The sequence below is a fragment of the Tinamus guttatus genome, unplaced genomic scaffold, assembly GCF_059628265.1.
Source record: "Tinamus guttatus ecotype Peru unplaced genomic scaffold, ASM5962826v1 Tinamus_guttatus_pri_ptg000463l, whole genome shotgun sequence".
Taxonomy (NCBI): Eukaryota; Metazoa; Chordata; class Aves; order Tinamiformes; family Tinamidae; genus Tinamus; species Tinamus guttatus.
This window is the reverse complement of record NW_028288997.1, coordinates 80,047-98,374: the sequence shown is the minus strand read 5'-3', so window position 1 is coordinate 98,374 and position 18,328 is coordinate 80,047. Positions and strand designations below refer to the sequence as shown.

Sequence of the window (18,328 nt, the reverse complement as noted above, 5' to 3'; positions counted from 1 at the left end):
AATTAGCTGCTAAATACGATCCTCTGCCATCTCTTTGATCCGCTCTACATGTCCAGCTGCTTAAAGGCTCCACAAAGCAAGCAGGATCTGGGGGGAGGAAGAATTTATCCACCCCCGGACCATCCTGTAGCTCTGGGAAATGCACGACCACAAGATACTCCAGCAGGAGGATGGGCAGAAATCCAAAGGTAGCCTAGTAAATCCCTACTAAAGAGGCTTCTCTTCTTCTATTCATGAAGAGCCTGCTGAACAGAGCAAGCCAGCTTTAAAACTCCTGATGCTTCCTTTTCTGCTGCTGTGTAAGTCCCTCTGATCAGAGCTTTAATCTAGCTAAAGTTAGTGGACTTAAAGGCAGCCTGATCTTTGCATCACAGCATGGCATGGGAAGAGGGATACGGAGGGCAGCAATCACCCTTTAATGCCCACTTGTACATGCATGGAAAAGGGATTCGTGTGTGTGGTGCAGTGGGTGTGTGGTGTGGTGTTGCAAAAGGTTGTTTTTGACTTTCAGTTAAGCCACACAGATGGGAATGTAGGAAGGAGTTAAAGATCGGGGAGAAAGGTCCTAGTAGCAGCCGGAGATGCTACAGGTTGAGGTGGAAGCACCATGTCACATTAAAAATGAGTTCAGCCTCGTAACCCATTTAGGATTTCTGCAGGAAAATGGGTCTTCAGGACCTCATCGCCTCTGTTGACATCCACACCTGGGAGCCTAGATTGGGATTTTCCTCTGTTTTCTCCTCCTGAAGTGGCCATTCCCTGGAGGAGAAGGATGTCGGAAGCGGCAGCACTGCTGGGAGGACAGGATTGCGCTGTGAGGGACCCGCCTTCCCCTCTGGTTTGTCCCCAGCCCACTTTGTGACAAGGCTCTTTGCCTCGTTTCTCCTTGCAGGGAAGAGCGGGAATGATACATCTCAAAACTACCTTGTGCTTCTGCCAGCAGAGATTAATGCGAGATTTAGGGTTTGCATCCCTACGTCGCATGACACTACATAGGTTCCCTCATGCAATTCCCAGCAAGTGGCTGTTCCTGGAAGGGGCCGTGTTGCCACATCCTTTCACCTGGCCAGAAAAGAGATTCCCAGACACAACTGTTGCCCGACTCCTCCAGCCAACTGCATGCGGTGGGGTTGTGCGCCCAGCTAATCCGGCCTCCTAATTGCCACCCTGCTTGGAGGCAGCTGCTGAACTGGCCCTAAGCTGATTTGGGATGGCAAATTCTGTTAGTTTAAATCTCAGCAACGCTGAAGAACTTGTCAGCACACGAGTGTCCCTGGGCATCTCTCTGGCTGCGAGCGCATCCCGGGGACCTCTGCCAGCCATTCACTCTGTGCAGCTTGCGCTGCTGCTGGCCATGTAGTGACAGTCCCTTGGATTCTTGCATCTCAGCCGTTCTTGTGTCGTCGTGTGTGGGATGTCTTCGTTGCCTTGTTGCTTGGTAACGTTCTGGTCCCGAATGGGTGCACAGAGCCTGAATGGGAGCTCCCTGCTGCGCTGAGCCCCCTGTGGTCCTCGGAGCCGCCCCATAATGAACTGGAACCAACACAAGTCTGCATAGTAGGTCTGTCACCAGGGAGAGGTGTCAAAGGTCCTGCCCTCCAAGGAGTGAGTTATACTCAAAAAAAAAATTAAAAACAAAGAAGGAAATTCCTTCTTGGGAGTATATCTCTTGCAGTTCCCTTCTGCTCTTCTAAGAGACTTGCATCCTTCTTTGTGCCCCAAAGGAAGTTTTCCAGCCTCTTGACTAGATAACTTGAAACTCCATGTAATTTCTCGTGCTTGCTGCATATTAGACAGTGCTTGCAATTAATGAGGTGACTCTCAGTGTTCCTTCATCTGTCAGCTTCTGGGAAAAACAGTACTCGGAAAAATACACAAAGGAGATGAAAAGGAAGCTGTTTATGAATTATGCACAGCCTTTCAGCCAACGCTATTTCATGAGGCTGTCGCTCCGTTTTAATTAATTCAGATGGCATCGTGCTTTTTTTAAAAACCCCGTTTGCATTTGATCACCTTTCAGAGGTTACACTTAGTTGGCTTGTGTTAGTTGGGGTTTCGCTTTCAAGTAACAAGGCTGGATCCTTGCTGTCCTTCCTGCTTAAATAACGGAGAAGGGAAGCGCCCCTGCAGGCTCAGGGGATGCAGCAGCTTCGTCCTAGCAGTGCCCAAACATGAGCTGGGCTGCGTGGACGGTTAGTGACCTGTGTCTGGTAGTGCCCAGGGATGAGTGTGCAAATCCTGCCAGTATCTCCCTGGTCTGAAATGTCCTTTTTCCTCTGTTCCCTTGTGGATGTGCAGCTAGTAACCACTCCCTGTACCCAGAGATCTGTCTCTATGTTAGCTGGGGGGTTTGGGCACGGTTGACTCAAGTCGTCAGCTCTCGTGCTGGAGTTGCACATCCGCCCTCCACCTCCTACAGTGGGATGCAGGACGGCACCGTGACCGCTCCAAATCAGGAGGGACTGCCACATCCCTCCCTTCAGCCCGGGGCTCCCTGGCCGCAGTGCCGAGGGCCACCCCACCCCGGCGCCGGTGGGGCCGAGGGACGCACTTGCCACCCACTTTGTGACAGCGCTAATGATGTCACCTGGCGCTGATTACGCAAGGCCAAGTGCCACCAAGGCGCAGCTGTGTGCTCCCCGACATCTGCTCTCTGCCCCCTCCACCACTGGCCCGTTTCAATAGGGTACGTTGTTTTCAGCACTGTTTCCCTTCACCTTTCCTTGCAAAGAGACCTTTCATCAAGGGATTAAAGCTTCAAGCTGCTGGACTGAATTTGGGATCTAAATCTTCCCAAGTGGCGAGTGCCGGGGTTGGCTACTGTGTATCTTGAACGGCCGCAGCGAGAGGGATCTGCTGGGGGCAGACGTGGCCTCATCACTCTCCGTGAGTATGGCCAGCGGGACTGGGCCTTGGCGTGCAAGAAGTGCAGAGTCAGACCAGGCAAGGGGCTGCCTAGTGCCCTGTGCCCTTCCCGGAGGGATCTCCTGCTGGGAAAAACTTGCCGCTTCTTGGGAGAAGTTTCTTTCCAACCCCACAGGCTGGTTTATGCCCTGTGTACAGAGCTCAAGTGTGTTCCAGCTGAGAGCTTCTCATGTATTTTGTTCATTTACTGCTTACATTTTCTTTTCTGGTCCTGCTTTGTGGGTCTTTTTGTGAAACAGTGCTCAAAGCAGCCCTTACGATTCCCCTTGGAGGAGAGATGCAGCATTTGTTGAGTTTGGACCTGTTTTCACTGTGGGCCGTGCTGGGAGGGTTACCGTGAATTGAGCAGTTATATTTCCTCCCAGCAGTGCCACCCCAGCTGTGCTACAGTAGATTTATTTCCATTGCCAGATCGGACCAAGCCTCTGTGTTCATGCCTGCTAAGCTGGTCAGAAATTAATTTGCAGAATGGGCAGTGCACGCAGAGCGAGGGCCACTCTCATTTCCCACTCGCTTCTGCAGGGCAGCAGTGCAGGACAGTAACAGGGATGTGGCCCTGCCGTCTCGAGCCACCGTCGGCTGCCGGGCGAAAGGCATCGAGTGGTTCTGCAGGCAGTGTGAGGGCCCTCACATGAAGCTGGTAGGCTGCTCCGAGAGGTCTCTGCGATGTTGCTTTTAGCATCCTGGCCAAATTCCACATGGAAAACTTATTTTTTCCTCTTTAAATCTCATCTGGACTTTGAACTGACTCTTAACAGCTTTTGCTTCCTGTCCTCAACTTCCGCGCCGTTGACGGCTGCTAAAGGATTGTTTCATTTCACTCGCCGGAGATGTGGTCCCATAGGCTTTGGGCACTTCGGGATGTAAAGTGCTTCCGTAGCCGTTTTGGCTTTTAGCCCCTAACATTTTGTACAGAACATGTGCTCTGGGGCCGGGCTCCTGGTGCCGCAGTATTGAGCTTAATTCACTGTGCCCCAGAGCTGCTTGAACGCCCTGGGCCACATCAGGCCCCCAGTGCTGTGCTCTGACCTGCCCCGATAACGATGTCAAACAGCAAAACTACTGCCTTGGCCAGCACCGTATCACACCGTGACAGGAGACTGCCGAGTGCTTCCCATTAAACCTCATTCTCTCCGAAACTTGGGAAAATTGGATTTGTGCTGAGGGACTTGAACAGGGTGTACATACAGAGTGAGCATCCCCACAAGTCACTGCCACAAGTCGTCCGGTTTCTCCTGCTCCTGGCAATAAAACTGTTGCCCCCATCATTGTCCTCTTGAATGCCCTTGCGCAGCTCAAATACGACTGTTAAATGTGCTGCTTCTCCCAACAGGCAGGCTCTGGGGGTGAAAAAATGTACAACTTTCAGGGAGCTGTTAATAGTGGGATAGGCTGTTGCTCTTCAGATAGTGTCCCTGCTCGACCAGGATAGTTCTGCTGGAAATGGATAAATGGGTTTGGGCTTTATCTACTGTGCAGAAGGTGGTGCTGAAAATTTATCTCTACATTATCCTTGGCCTAATTATTCATTAGTGAACTCTTGCTTTAAGGTGGGGCTGGTTTTACTGTTTTTTTTCAAACAGTCTTTCCCTGAATATTATGTTTTTCCCCAAGAGGGATTTCCCCTTCCTCCTGTTTGAAAAGAGAAAACAAGAAAAGAAGGATTATCATTATATACTTTATAATGTAAGTAGTTGCTCAGCTAAGTAGTTTCTCAGCTGTGCAATTTTCAGACCATCTTTAAAAAGAACAAAGGAAAGACAGCCTCATCCAAATTATGCCATTTTCTTAAGGTTTAAATTCCATTTAGTCTTACAAATTTATCACATTAGTGAAAACGTGAAGCAGAATTGAAAGGTTCCAATTAGAAGTGTTTTGCACATGAGCTGTGTAATTTTGCTGCTTGGTTTCGAGGGGATATATCCCTTCCGGCCGCGTGTGCCTTGGTACATCCTGGAATTTGCTGCTCCTAGTGCTTCTAGCACGGATGGAGGGAAACCAAGGAGGAGAGGGAGGTGCAGCACCCTCAGGAAGGGACAGATGCCTGGAGGGATTATGCTCCTGCTGGGTGTAGCTGCACGATTTTGCAGCCTGGGCATTTCCAAACCCTTCTGCTGGAAGAGCTATGCAGTGTAGAACTCGTGGATTCGCACTCCCACGTGGATTCACACTCCCCCATGGATTCATTCCGTGGTCCTTCCAGGATTTCTTTACTTCTCTGCTGCTGATGCTCTTTCATCAACCCCCTTGTAATGGGTTTGAAGCTTAGCCACCTTGGCCAGACAAGTCAGGACTAAATGTTTCTTTCCAGGAAGGCTGGGACAGACCCTAATCGCTCTTCTCCTCGAAAAACATGTGTGAAAAAGAGAGAAAAGGCGGCAGACTAAGGAAAGAACAAGGGTGTAGTGCAGCTCAGTTTGTTTGACAGCAGTTTGCTCTGGGTCAGCAGCTTGGAGGCCAAGATTTAAGCATCCTTAAGCAATCAGGGAGGTGAGCAGGACTGGGAGGATGGGGAGCTCCCGCTGTTGTGGGGGGATAGGATCTGCCTCCTGCCAAGAGGCAGTGCGTGAGGAAAACTGCGCCCTGTCCCGCAGGCACTTTTGGGTTTGTTTCTCTTACGCTTTTCACCGTATAAACACACGAGAGCAGCATGTTTGTGAGTTAGATTTCAAACTCTCCTGCTCATGCCCAGGTTATTTTATGCTCTCTACATGAGGTTAACGTTATATTTTGGTATTTCAGGGCTAAGCAGCCCTGTAAATAGCATTGAGAGACAGCCAAGTGAGACCAGGATGTAACTAATATGATCCTTTGAGCCAAGGGGCTGCCATATGCCCTAATAATTAGGGCTGTTCATTTTAGGGGGGTGAAACCCCACAAAATTTTTTGCAAAAATCAGGTGCTTAATTCCTTCCCATTGCAGACCTCCACTCTTTTGGGTGATTTTCCTCTCCAGCAAGTTCTCAAACTTCTTTGGCACGGTTCTGTCAAGTGCCATTATGCACAGTCATCTCCTAGCAGCTTAAAAAATCTGGCTAAGAGATCTGGTTACTGGCATTAGTGTTTCTCTTGCTTAGATCCATACATTCAGTTAATTTATTGCCAGCAAACAAACCCCATGTGGGTTTGCTGCTTCGCGGTGGGGGCATCACTTCTGGGTTCGTTCCCTGCTCATGGTTATGGCAAAAACGCAATCACACTAATAGCGAGTTATTAATCCCTGCTAACGCCTGCAATCACATCAGCTCTTAGGAAGTCGACTAAAAGTGACGTCTGTCAGACCAGGGTGAAGAACGAGGAGGATCGTGGTGGCTGCGGAAGGGAAGTGTTTGTGGGCCAGTTCAACTCCTTTTGCAGGGAGATGCACTTGGGAAACACAGCTCTCGATTTTAGCATGTTTCTGCCTCTCTGTCCTTTGCCAAGACCTGTATCCTGTGCTGGCTCTCTAGCCATGGCGTTCATTTATTTTTCCTCTTCCTTTTAAGTAACTTTGCTGAGAGATGGCGGAGCAGCGTCAGGACGTCCCCATGATGGAGGATCACTCAGCTGGCCAGGAGAAGCACGTCCCATCAGGTAAGCTGCTCCAGAAGGTCTCCTGGGAGGGACCTCCTTTGCCCCACTGCCTGGGGCTGCACAAGAGGGGCCTGGGCCAGCTAGGAGGAGCGGGTAGGGGCCCTTTGCGGGTAAGACACTGACACTGCCCCTCCAGCCAGGAACAAACCTTGGGGGATGAAGGACAAAGATGAACAGCACCAGACTCAGGTTCAAAGAGCAGTTGTAGGTGTGAGAGAGAGTGTCTGCACTGGTGTCTGTCAGATCAGTCAGCTGAAGCCTGTGACACGGAGCCTGCAAGATGCACTGATTTCATAGCCACAGGAAGATGATGCTGCCACGAGGCAGGCTGATGGAGGGCAGCAAGGTTGGCATGTCACACTTGGCTCTTTGGTGGCATTGCCCAGCAAGACCACAACAGCCCCTAGTATCCCCTATGTTGTTAGTTGCAGCTTTGCAAATGTACATGGTTGTGTTTGCTAATCCCTGGGCTGTGACAGTACAGCACTGCTTTTCGTTGGGGAGACTGCCCTTGGGGACACTGGGAATGCTGCTTGCTGCCTGCTTCATCACCTGCACGGGGAGCTGGGGAGAAGTGAGCAGAGGGCTCTGGCAGTGGGGACCATGCCAGAGACTTTTGGCAACATTTCACGCCTTTGTTTCTCAGGAGGACCTTTCTTTCTCATCCCACCATGCTTGGAAGCCCACATAATGCCAGGGAAGTGGGTGGGTCTCCTTTCTGATTGAGCTCCATATAAACATCATCTTGATTTTCTTTTCTTGAGGTGCTTGGGATACAGCTTGCACCAGATAAATGGGTTGTCTCTGTCCTGGAGGGAGCTCATTTCAGCGCATTCATTCTGGCTCCATTTCAGCCCAATAGCCCCTTTGCAGCCTGTAGCTCATCTTAGCACATCACAAGTTCCTAGGGATTTTGCTTATGTTACTTTGAAACTTCTTTTCCAAGTCATTTATTTCAGTTCTCATTGTTTCATTTGCCCAGGCTCCTTGCACAGAGGAGACCTGTGCACCTTGCTCTGCCATCCCAAGAGATGACTTTTGCAGCCAAGCTTCCCATTCAGATTCATGCTGCTCCAGGTCCTTTCCAAAGACATTGCTGATTTGCAGCAGTTAGAGTTACACATCATGGAGGAGCTCGGCCGCTTTGGGAGGGAGGCTCGCAGCTCCAGACATGCACAGGGAGTGACAGGGGCTCAGAAGTTGCACTTCTTTTCTGCTTATGTTGCTACAATCTCCTTTCCTGCTTGTGCTTTGCTGTTTCTCGCCACCCGGTTCACTGGGCTTTTCTTTTACTGATGGGCTCCGCTTGCTTCTTTTGGCAGTGACACTGGTGCTTGGGTTGGCATTTTCATGCTTTGCTTGCTTATTAGTTCAGGTGTTTTATACTCTGCGACTGCAGTTTCTTTATTGCTGCTGTGCATCGGGGCCGTCGCAGGTTCGTAACACCCAGTCCCTGACTCACAGCCAGGCACTTGTTCTAAGCATGTGAATGTTTTCCAGGCTATCCCCTTCAGATACCAGTTGATGATGGATCGGATGAGCCTGTTTCTGAAACATCTGACGCTAAGAGCACCCCAACTACGGAAGGTGGGAGCTCTTTGACTTACTGCTTTGAAATACTAGGTGGGGTCATGGAAAACCTTGCCGCAGGGCTCGCTGTGTCCTGTGGGATTTCAGAGGAGGAGCGGCTTGCCTTGCATGTCCAAGCTCTTGCACGGATGTTCTTGGTTAGTCTGCTCACATGCAAGGTTTGTCAGTCTACAGAAGGAGACAATATGACTTTTTTTCCAAGCTGGAGAGTGTGTTGCAGGGCTTTGAATTGAGAGTGCAAAATATTTATTACAATTTAGTGCTTTGCCTGCAGTCGGTCCCTTGAAGACTTTCTACACTGTGACTGCAGGGTCCTGTTAGCTCAGTGTCTTTGGGAGCCAAACCGTGTTGTGAGCTCTGCTCTCCCGAGATATCCCCAGCTCCTCCTGATCTCCGTGTTCCCTTTCAGAGTTAGCTCTAGCTTGTAACTTGTTTTTTTAATCCCCTCTCTAATTATATACTCATTAGTACAGCATGATTCATGCTGGCATGATGAGGTGGGCAGTGTTTATACATAAAGCAAAACTTTGTTTTGGTAGTCATATTGGTAAATCATATTGGTAGGACTCGGGGCACATCTGCGCTGCTCCTGAGCGTTCTCCGAATGCCATGTTTTTAGGAAGAATCTTAATTTGGAAGTGCTCTGGAGATTTGTTTATGGTTTTAATTAGTTACACTTTTTTCCAACTGGCTGCTTTAAGCCCAGTATCTGCCTATCAGATGCTTCAGGTAAAGATATTAACTTTAAAATTTAGCTAAAGGAAGGATGATCAGAAGTGCAGGCTGGTCCCAACCCTGTCCCTCTGGAGGTGTGGGCCGACAGTGACCTCTGAAACGCTCCTGTTCCTGCCTGCGGCTCCAGGAAGCAGCGTGTGAGGCCTGGCTGGTGCAGACGGGCATGTTGCTTGTTTTCCTGATCGGATCAGGGCTCTGGGAGCACCGAAACATCCTGTGGACAGGCAGAGCTGCCAGCCTGTCTGTCCCAGAGCTGCCTTTAGGAAGGTCCCGGCCGGGAGCTGTCCTCCCTCCCGGCGAAGGCCCTCTGCAGCTCCGGCTCTCTTGCGCCGCGTTCGCATCCAGCGGCGCAAGGAGCTGGGCGGTGTGTGCGGTGGAGGGTTGTCTCCCCCCACAGGCACTGCTGAAGGGAGGGAGCCGGGCGCTTTTCCGAGCGACGCGTTCTTCAGGCACGTCCCGGCCTCCGCAGGGTTTTGCCTCGCCACAGCTGTGTGAAAGCTGCGTTGTTTTTCAGATGCCACAGCACCCTTAGTGGAGGAAGGAGACCACGAAGATCAGGGTGGTGTCGAACAGCACGGGGAGATCCCGGAAGGAACCACAGGTGAGGGACACCCAGGCACAGTCTCATCTCTTGATGCAGACAGAGCAGAGAGCTGAGCTGGTTAGTGCTTCATAATAATACTGCAAGACCTGTCGCAAGCACGGTGCTTCTCCTGATGCTCCTCTCTTCTCCACAGCCTGCAGAAGTAATTCCTAGCTGTACTCTTGTCTTCCTCAGCGTGGGGAGACCTTGCAGCCTTTTCTTCTCTTCCTCAGCTTCGCATCTGTCAATCTTTCTATCTGGTATCGCTGTGGTGGCTTCTCCTCCCTCTCCAGGCTAAGCTTTTCTGCACATCCCGGGCAGCTCTGCCCATGTGACGGCAGCCCCGCTCTGCCGCTGAGGACCTCGCTGCTTGTCTCACTGCTGCTCTTGCTCAGCCCAGCCCCTGTGGTTGGCTTTGAAGCGGCAGGTGAAAACCAGGCCACTGCAGCAGCTCTTGGGCTGCTGGCATGTTTTGTAGCTAATGCAGAGGAAGCAAGGTGGCTAATTCAGCCTGAACGCTCCATGGGAAGTCATCGCCCCCGGGTTTGGATTTGCAGGGAGGTTTGGGGTCTTTCAGAGGTGGTGTAAGATGGGATGGAGCTCCAACCACGCTCTGTATATACAGCAGGGCAGGGGATCCCAGGATAGCCAGGTTTGTACGTCCAAAACAAGTGCGTGGCTCCTGTTGCAGGAGCCTCTGGCTTTTCCTGGGAGCACCAGGCAAGGTATGGGTGAGTCCCAGGAAAGGTGCTAGGTGGAAGCACTTAAGCAGATGCACAGCACACTCCCTTGGCAGCCAAATTGTCCTGCGTCCAGTCCCGTGGCTGCTGCTGGAGCCCGGGACCAAAGCTCGGAGTGGCTCATCTGCTAGTAAGGGTGGGCAGTCTGTGATTCCAGGTCTGACCCTATCAGGGAGCTAGGAGGAAGCTGTGTCCTGAACACTTTGGAAAAGACAGGAAAGAAGGAGAAGTTTCTACTTTGTCTATAGGGCTGTGACTGACAGTACAATTTTGATATCAGTTAAGTTTATTTTAAAGTAACCATATGAGAAAATGAAAGAATTCTGAGAAACCATCATGGCTGCTGTGAAAAAAAAAAAAGTGCTTCTGCAAACTACCTGTATTCCTGAAGTGTCAAACTCATGTGAAAGCAACTCAGGTTAATGTCAAATTGACCAAGGTAAGGTACAAGGTCAGCAACAAGGTCAGGTAAGAGTTAGACATTCAGGTGTGTGATGACAGCTGCGTAAACACAAAGTGGGACCACAAGATGGGTGTAAATCCTCAAGTTTCCCTGCTCCTTAGCAGCCTATTTTCCACAAATCTGCCTGAAGGAACTTGTGCTGTCCCATCACCCAGGATGTGCAGTTTGGTGACACATTCCTTCACACTAGTACCACACATGCTAAATAAAACGAGCTAGCTCATCACCACCATGGGTTAATGAGTGTTTCTGATACTGCTGCGCTCACAATACAGCAGTGATGGACAGAAATAGCAGGGAAGAAAATAATTTTTCCCAGGCACATGTTTAAAATATAATTCTTGTGGTTTTGGTTGTGTTTTCCCTTTCTTTCTTCCAACGGGGACCAGCTGAAGAGGCGGGCGTAGGAGCCACCCCCAACCTGGAGGACCACGCTGCAGGAGACGCCGCTCGAGGTCAGTGCGGCGTCGGCGCCGGGACCGCGTTCCTGCCGCTCACACGTGCCGGGGGTTGCTCGTGGCGTGGGGTTTTTCTCTAGTGCCTCTGCTCTGTGTGAGCAGCTGTGCAGGTCTCCCTGCCCTTGACGGCGGAGGGTCCCACACGCTTTGAATGTCCCAGCAAAGTCATTCCAGAGAACCACAGCTTCTCACGCACCAACTGCCTCTCCCACATGGCTGCAGCCCTCATTTTGCTCATCCAGTTGAAAAATTGGGCATCCTCCAGGCTAGAAAAGGTAACAAACAGAGCAGGGATGGTGGGTCAGCCAGGAGCAAGTGCACAGGAGGAATCAAGTCAGTTTGGGCCCTTCGTTTCACATCCCAAAAAAGGGAATTGTTTGGCTAATTGCTGTGTCTCAGTTCAACTTGAAAGATGGTCTCAAAGCCAGGCACCAATGCACTTCAGCATCAAGGGCGTTTTCTTCCCAGTCTTGGAGGACAGGACTTACAACACCAGGCACGGTGAGCAGCGAATGTTTATAGAGCCTTAATTGTGCATCTGCTCAGACCGGCCAAGGAATTTTCCAGGGACCCTCTGGTATCTGGAGAGCCTCTCCTGGCTCTGCTCAGTTCAGACTTCACTAAAAATGTTATGATTTGGGTTTTTTTTTTCCTGAAAGCCACCAGTGCTGAGTTAATTCTGAGCCCAGTGGGACTGTTAATTGTTCAGACTCCCTTCAGAACTGTCTGCCTTGCCCTCACAGCCAAAGCCCCGTTACCGTGTGCTCTTAAAAAAACTCCTTTAAATCCCATAAGGGATTCAATTAAATCCTCTAGGGCAGTTTGTGATTTGTGTAACATTCCTCCACGCATTTGGGCTACCTCTTTCTTCCTTCTAGTTGCCTTACTGCATTTACAAACATCCATGTCTTTTGAAGACACGAGCGACCACTTTTGCTTTCGCAGCTCAGGACAGAATTCAGGTTGTTTTCGCTTTCAACACTTGGATGAACGTTGCTTTTAAATGCAATTAAAACATCTTTGCTAGCTTATCCAGTGGTTCTTGGACTAGCAGCTCTTCTGTACTTAAAACAGTGGCATTGCTACAAAATAGTCAATATTATCAGTAGGAGCGTGGTAAACTCGTCTCTGCCATCTGCCCTGCTCAGTCTGGTTCTAGCTGCTGTTTCTCAGCGGATCTTTAAATAAGACTTTTATCTTGTCCTGGGATTTTTCCGCAGTCAGATCTAGGAACACCCAGCTGACCGGAGCTCTGATGTGACCAGTGCATGACATTTCCACATTCTTACTTAAATTGTTACTTCTCTGAAAACGGACTTTTAAAAATGGGCTTCCTTTTAATGGCTTCCTTTTAATGATGCTGTGGTTGTCTTGGATTCGGAGGAGAACGCAGTTACTGATGCGTGCACACAGTCATGGGTAGCTTGTTACTGCCTACCCTCATTTTTCATGTTGTGGAATTTGAAAAAAAAAATCTTTGCTGGGAAGATGGAGCATGTTCAAATGCCTCAAATTGCAGTTGGAGAAGCATTTTTGGATCTGTAATTTTTGCCATGCTGGAGTCTGCCAACTCTTGACCTTGCACTGCACATCCAGCCCAGAACAACTCACCAGTCCTGGAGTTTGGAGTTCGACTAATGAATTACCAGGCCACATCTCTGCACCGACAGCCTTTACGGTCCTATTGTCTTTGCTTGCAGAAGAAATGAGCCCAAAACACTCCGCTGGCTACTCTGCAAACATCCTCCAGATCCCTGTGGTTGGTTATGAAAGATGGTTTTTAATACCACATTTCAGTTATTACCTACCAGTAGGTGCCTGTTTCAGGCAACTCCAGGAAGTTTGGAGGTCTCTGTGTGGTCACGTTACGTTCTCTTAAAATAGGGAGAATAAAAGACTAAGTCAGTAATGGCTTTTTGTCTTGTTTTAATCTCTACCATTTAACAAAACAACAACTGAAATCTTAAATGATAGAGTGCTCTAATCTAAACCCTTTGGTTTACTCGGTTAGGGCTTAAAAAGACCCCAAAAGAATTTGAAGTTTGACAAGTGCAGAGTACAAAATGCCTGTTCTTTGTGGAGCAGTTGCCTGTTAGGGCAGTTTACCTCTGTTCAGGATGAATTCTCCATTGCTCAGTGCATCTGTGCTTCAGCTGGATGAGTTTTTCAGAGAAAAGCTCCAACTCAACCAGAATGTATGGCTTAATGCAGCAATTGTTGGATGAAATTATAAAGGTCTGTGTCATGCATGAGATCAGTGGTGGGACATAATTGTCTCTTTTACCCTGAAAAAAAAAAAGATCTGTGTGTCTGTGACCTTAACTTTTGGGTTTTAAATGTCATGTTTTCTACTCAGCCTAAACAGTGGTGACGGTGCTGGAGCACTGATTAGCTTGAGTGGGTGCACAGTCCAAATTACTGTGGCTGAGTGGCTGCTGCCGTGTTTTTCCTGATCCTCCTTCCCACCAAGGCTCTCTGCTCCCCTGGAGCCGAGAGAACCCGTCATGGGAAGAGATGGAGATGTATTAGTGCTCTTCCCCATCCTTGTTAGGAACAGAAATGGTCCGGAGAACAAAGCAGAGTCCGTTTGAGCTCTGGGAGGATGTGACTGATGACTGGTCCCCATCAACATCTCCTCTCGAGGACTCTTGGGCTGGGTAACACCAGGAGGGAGGGAGGTGCCAGCTCTGTTCTGTTGTGGCCCTCAGGGCAAGGAGAGCCACTCTCGTGGCAGAAGGGACAGTAGCCAGCTCAGTTCTGAGCAAATAAAAGCAGCCAGCAGCTTGGGCCAGCACCTGCTTCATCCGTGCTGGTTACCGAGCAGCAAACTGATGGTCTGGTGTCAGCTGGGTTGCAGAGTGTTTTCCTGAAACCCCCTAGAGCTGAGGTGGCTCCTAGAGCACAAGGTGGCCCTTATGGCCCGGGGCTGCTCTGCCCCAGCCCCTCCAAAACAGGGCCAGGAAGAGTCTGCTCTACCCACCCACTGTGGCCGTTACCATTTCTGATTCCCAGGGGGTTTCTAAAGTCAAAGGCAACTGCAAAAGTTCAGGAGTCTGTTGGATGGGGCAGTCTGGGTCTTGCTCTCACCCTCTGGAGCAGCTGTAAAAATCCTTAGTCTCTTTAGCGTTGTGTGACACCTTCCTGTTTGATGTGCCTGTGCTAATTGTTTACCGTGCTTCATACCCTGCATCTTCAACTCCAGGGGAGCCGAGCTCTCCAAAGCAGCAGCCCGGTCTACAGGAGCATGGGGGAGATGCAATAAAAAGAGAAAGTCAGCCCTCAAAGCAGGCAGATGGGCTTCCTCGGGAGCCTCTTTTGTCACGTGAAGTGAAGGCTACAACAGCTGCTCCCACCAGAATCGAGGTCACTATCCCAATACCCCTAGACATGTACCAAGACTCCAGACCATCCGAAGACATCAGTGAGGTGTGGGACCATCGAGGCCGAGAAGGCATTGGTGTGGATCAAGCCCCAGCAACAGAGCTAGGTCGCCATGAGGGATTGGCAGGTGCAGATGTCACAGATGATTCCCATATTAAAGATGGGACATCTCCAATATACCCCAGAGCTCCATTAAAAGAAGATGCTAGTGGACAGGAAAGAGATGAGGACCGTGATGTTGATGAAACTGCCCACCAAGATTCAGTGTCCTTGGTGGGACAGCATGTTTCTGCAGGACTTGAAATGGGCTTCTCTCTAGCAAGAGCCCAGGAAGCTCATGAAGAACACGCTTTTGCAGAAATCGAGTCCAAAGATGTCCTTGGCGACAAATCAAGAGAGGCACTTGGGGAAACTGAAACAGATAAAGCGGGAGAGGACGAGGAGGAGAGGAAACAGCCACTGAGGGGGGAAGAAGAAACAGATGGCACCCTGTTAGAGCCCTCTGAAATCCCCCAGACAGAAGCTGCAGCTGGGGAGGGAGAGGACTTGGGACCCTCGCTAGAAATAGCCAAGTCCCCTGTTGGGTTAAAAGATGACATGGAAGGCAAAGATGCTGCCCTGGAAGAGGCTGTGCCGGATACGGGAGAGCGACGGAGCCCCAGGAAGAAAGCGGCGGCTGCCGTTGCAGACAAGGCGGGCAGTCGTGTTCCTCTCCTGAAAGGTGTGTGCCCCGTTTGCCTGCCCGGAGCTCTGCCGCCTCCCGAGTGCTGCCGCTTGGGACATGGCCTGGACCTTGGCTGCTGACTGATGGACAAGGCTGCTCCTTCCCCTCCCTCCTTTCCGTTGCTCCTGGGTATCCTGGCATGTTTGCCAGACCCTCATGCTTTGGTTTTGCGCCCCTTGCATGGTGCTGGCGTGTCCCCAATCATGCTTTGTTCTCTTGTTTTTGCTTGGATTTCTTGGGATCTGTAGGCTGGGCTCTTTAACTCACAGCCGCGTCTTCCTAGCGGAGCAGAGGAGCGGGTGGTCCCGGCGCGTTGCCGTGGGCTGCCCTAGCACACACTGCAGCTTGTTCCAGCAGGACACACGCTGCCCAGCTTGCATGTGCCCCTCTGACAACCCAGCTCTTTGGGTCAGCTTTCCTCAGAAGCAGAGAGGAGGAAAAAGGCAAGGGAGATGGCAGGCTTAACTGTGGGAGAGGCCCCACGTTGGTCCTGTTTCTGCAGCAAGGTAGGCGGCTGGTTGGACCTTGGTCTGTCACAGGGCACCTCAGAGGCTTTTCCCCAACATTGTGCTCTGATCCCTGCTCAGGATGCGCGCGCTGGGGTGGTCTAACAAGGTGGCTGAATTTGGGGGGGTTTGCTGGGGCTGCCTGTGTGTTCGGAGGGGTGTGTGGCCCTTGGACGCATCTTAACAGTGGCTTTGGGTGCTGGCACCCTGAGGTGCTGCGTTCGTGCAGATCTGTCAACCCTAAGGCTGTCCTGGGGGAGGTTTGAGTTCGCCCCCCAAAGCTGCGGATTCCCACCAGCGCCTCTTAGACCCCTTTATTCTCCAAGATCTACTTTTCACTTTCAGTGGAGGTTGGAGAGATGTCCCTGGGGGGCCTCTTCAACGGCAAAATGCGGATTTGCAGGAAATCGTGTTAATAAACAGAGGCAGGGGCACCCGCATCGAAACCCGACGGCATCTCCTTGTATCAGAGCTCAGCTCCAGCCACCCGAGGCTTGACCTGGGGGTGACTCTGCCTTTCCCTCGGGGCTGCACCTCCAAAGCTGGCTTGGCTGCTTCCATGAACCTCCAAATCCTGCCCGCGGCCTCCCCAGCACGGCAGAGGGAAGGGCGCCCTTCGCTGCACAGGACTCCCCAGGAAATGGTTGATGCAGCTTTTTCCGTTGGAGCTAAAGCTCATAACACATTTCTGGTTGTTGGCTCCCGGCTGAGCGGGCGGGAGGCTGTGGGGACACCCGCATGGCCACTGCCACTGCTGCCACATCCCATGGCGGGGCTGCCTGCTCCACGGGCACCGCTTCCCCGCTCCACGGCAGGGATTTCTTCAATTAATGAAGGGACATTTCCTGCTAAGAGATGTGCTCTAGCTCTGTAGCTCCCACCTTGCTCTGCTCTGCTATTTTACTGACTATGGGAGGGGAGATGGATCTGCCACCTCCAAAAGGGGCTGCTGGGGCAGGTTGGGGGTCATCAGCGCTGGATAAATTACCTGGTTCATGTTGTATGAACAGGGCGAATTTCCAACCCCCCGGGGTGAATATCAGCAGCTTTTCCTATGCATTAAAGAAGAATTAGCTGATGGGCAAAGGGGACTTTGTTATGAGCGCTGCCCTCTCCTACAAATGTTATTTCCCTTCTCTTTCTAATCTCCCAGTTAGCAATACTGCCGAGACGTCGTGCAGATAAACAAATGGGGCAAAACAGCGCGAATACTGGGGCAGTCTGTGTGCTCATACGGACTGAGGAGGAGGCAGCTAAAACTGTCTGTGGGGCCTGACCCAGCTCAAAGGCTCCCAGTGTGCCGGGGAGGCCCTGGGAGCTCTGGAGGTGCCACTGCTGTGCAGAGAGGGCACTGCACGCTGGAACACACTGAGCAACCGTCAGTGACTCCCTAGGCAGCCTGGTGCTAGTAGGATGGGGCTTCCTGCAATATTAGTCTTCATAAATGTGGTTTTAGAGAAGGAGACTCATGTTTAGGCCCAAAGGGAGCTGCTCTAAATATTTGCTACTGGGACTGGGAACAAATCTGGGTAGAATGGTCTCATTCAGACCTTGTTCTGCGCAGCTGATGAACCAGCAAGGACTAGTGCACTGTTGCCCCTGCCCAGGATAATCTGCTAATCCATCAAGAAAATGCTTAAGAGGCAGAAGTTTTTCTATAAGAAATAAGTGACATTGTAATATTTATTATTTTTAAGATTAGCATTTAATTTAAACAAGAGCAGGAAAGCCCACTCAGCCTACCCATTGCTGCAGCACAGGCGTTACCAGTTATCTGCAATTCATTGTAACTGTGTGTGTTTCTGTTCATCAGCTCGTGTGGACAGCAAAGACAAGGAAGGGGCTGAGGCTGAGGAGAAGAAACCGAAGGTAAGTTAACAAATAAAGTGACATCAACCCCCCAAATGTTGCCCAGGTTCCTGCCTTCCTCTCCTGCTCTCCTGGATACAGTCATTCCTCTTAGGAAACCGTGCCATTATCCTCATTCTTCATTCTTTTTTCAAGAGTTTTTGTTTCTGTCTTCCCTCCCCCTGGTTTGGATGGTGCAATCCACGGTGATTTGGGGAGGGGAAGGAGGTGAATCAGGTCTCAAACAAACCTCTGGCTCATGGGGCTGTGTGAGTGGTTAGAGAAGACACTGTCTCAGCCCAAGCCTGGAAAGCAGCAGGTTGGTTTTGCTGGGGTAAAACTAGGGTGAAAGCAAGACCAGAACTTGTAGGGGGAACAAGCACCCCTGCACAAGCACATAGTAGTGAAAAGAGCAAGATATGTCATTAAAAAAATAAATGAAAGAGCATAGACCTAGCAAATGCTCTATTCTGATGAGGAGCTGAGTTCAATAGTGGGTAAATTCCCACCATGGAAGGGTACCTGTCTCACTGCTGTCTTGGAGGAGGTGTTAGCCAACTGTTAGCCTGGCTACTGCCTGGGGAAAGTGGTGATCAATCTGATAGACAATTTAGTGGGTAAAGAATTGAAGGCAAGGACTGGATTCCCAAATAGCGTGCAACTGGGTCTTCCAAAACCTGTTTCATTCTCTAAGGACGTTTGGCAGCTGAGCTCTCCTGCAGCTGCTGGTGCAGCCGTGGGACCCTGGCAGTGTCCCCGGCCTGTGCCCAGCTCTGAGCTGCGCTGAGGGAGTGATTTGAGC

The 18,328-nt window shown here is 50.6% G+C and overlaps 1 protein-coding gene across 2 annotated transcripts in view; it reads left to right on the top strand.

Moving 5' to 3' along the window:
• Positions 1 to 18,328, top strand: part of LOC148593035 (microtubule-associated protein tau-like) — a 39,997-nt gene that overhangs the window by 10,086 nt on the left and 11,583 nt on the right. For both annotated transcript variants that reach the window (XM_088532632.1, XM_088532631.1), the window contains exons 2-7: positions 6,411 to 6,498; positions 7,999 to 8,085; positions 9,338 to 9,424; positions 10,999 to 11,064; positions 14,270 to 15,173; positions 17,505 to 17,547. In XM_088532632.1, the coding sequence (XP_088388758.1) occupies positions 6,426 to 6,498; positions 7,999 to 8,085; positions 9,338 to 9,424; positions 10,999 to 11,064; positions 14,270 to 15,173; positions 17,505 to 17,547 (1,260 nt within the window). In that variant the 5' untranslated portion in view covers positions 6,411 to 6,425. The remainder of the gene's footprint in view (positions 1 to 6,410; positions 6,499 to 7,998; positions 8,086 to 9,337; positions 9,425 to 10,998; positions 11,065 to 14,269; positions 15,174 to 17,504; positions 17,548 to 18,328) is intronic.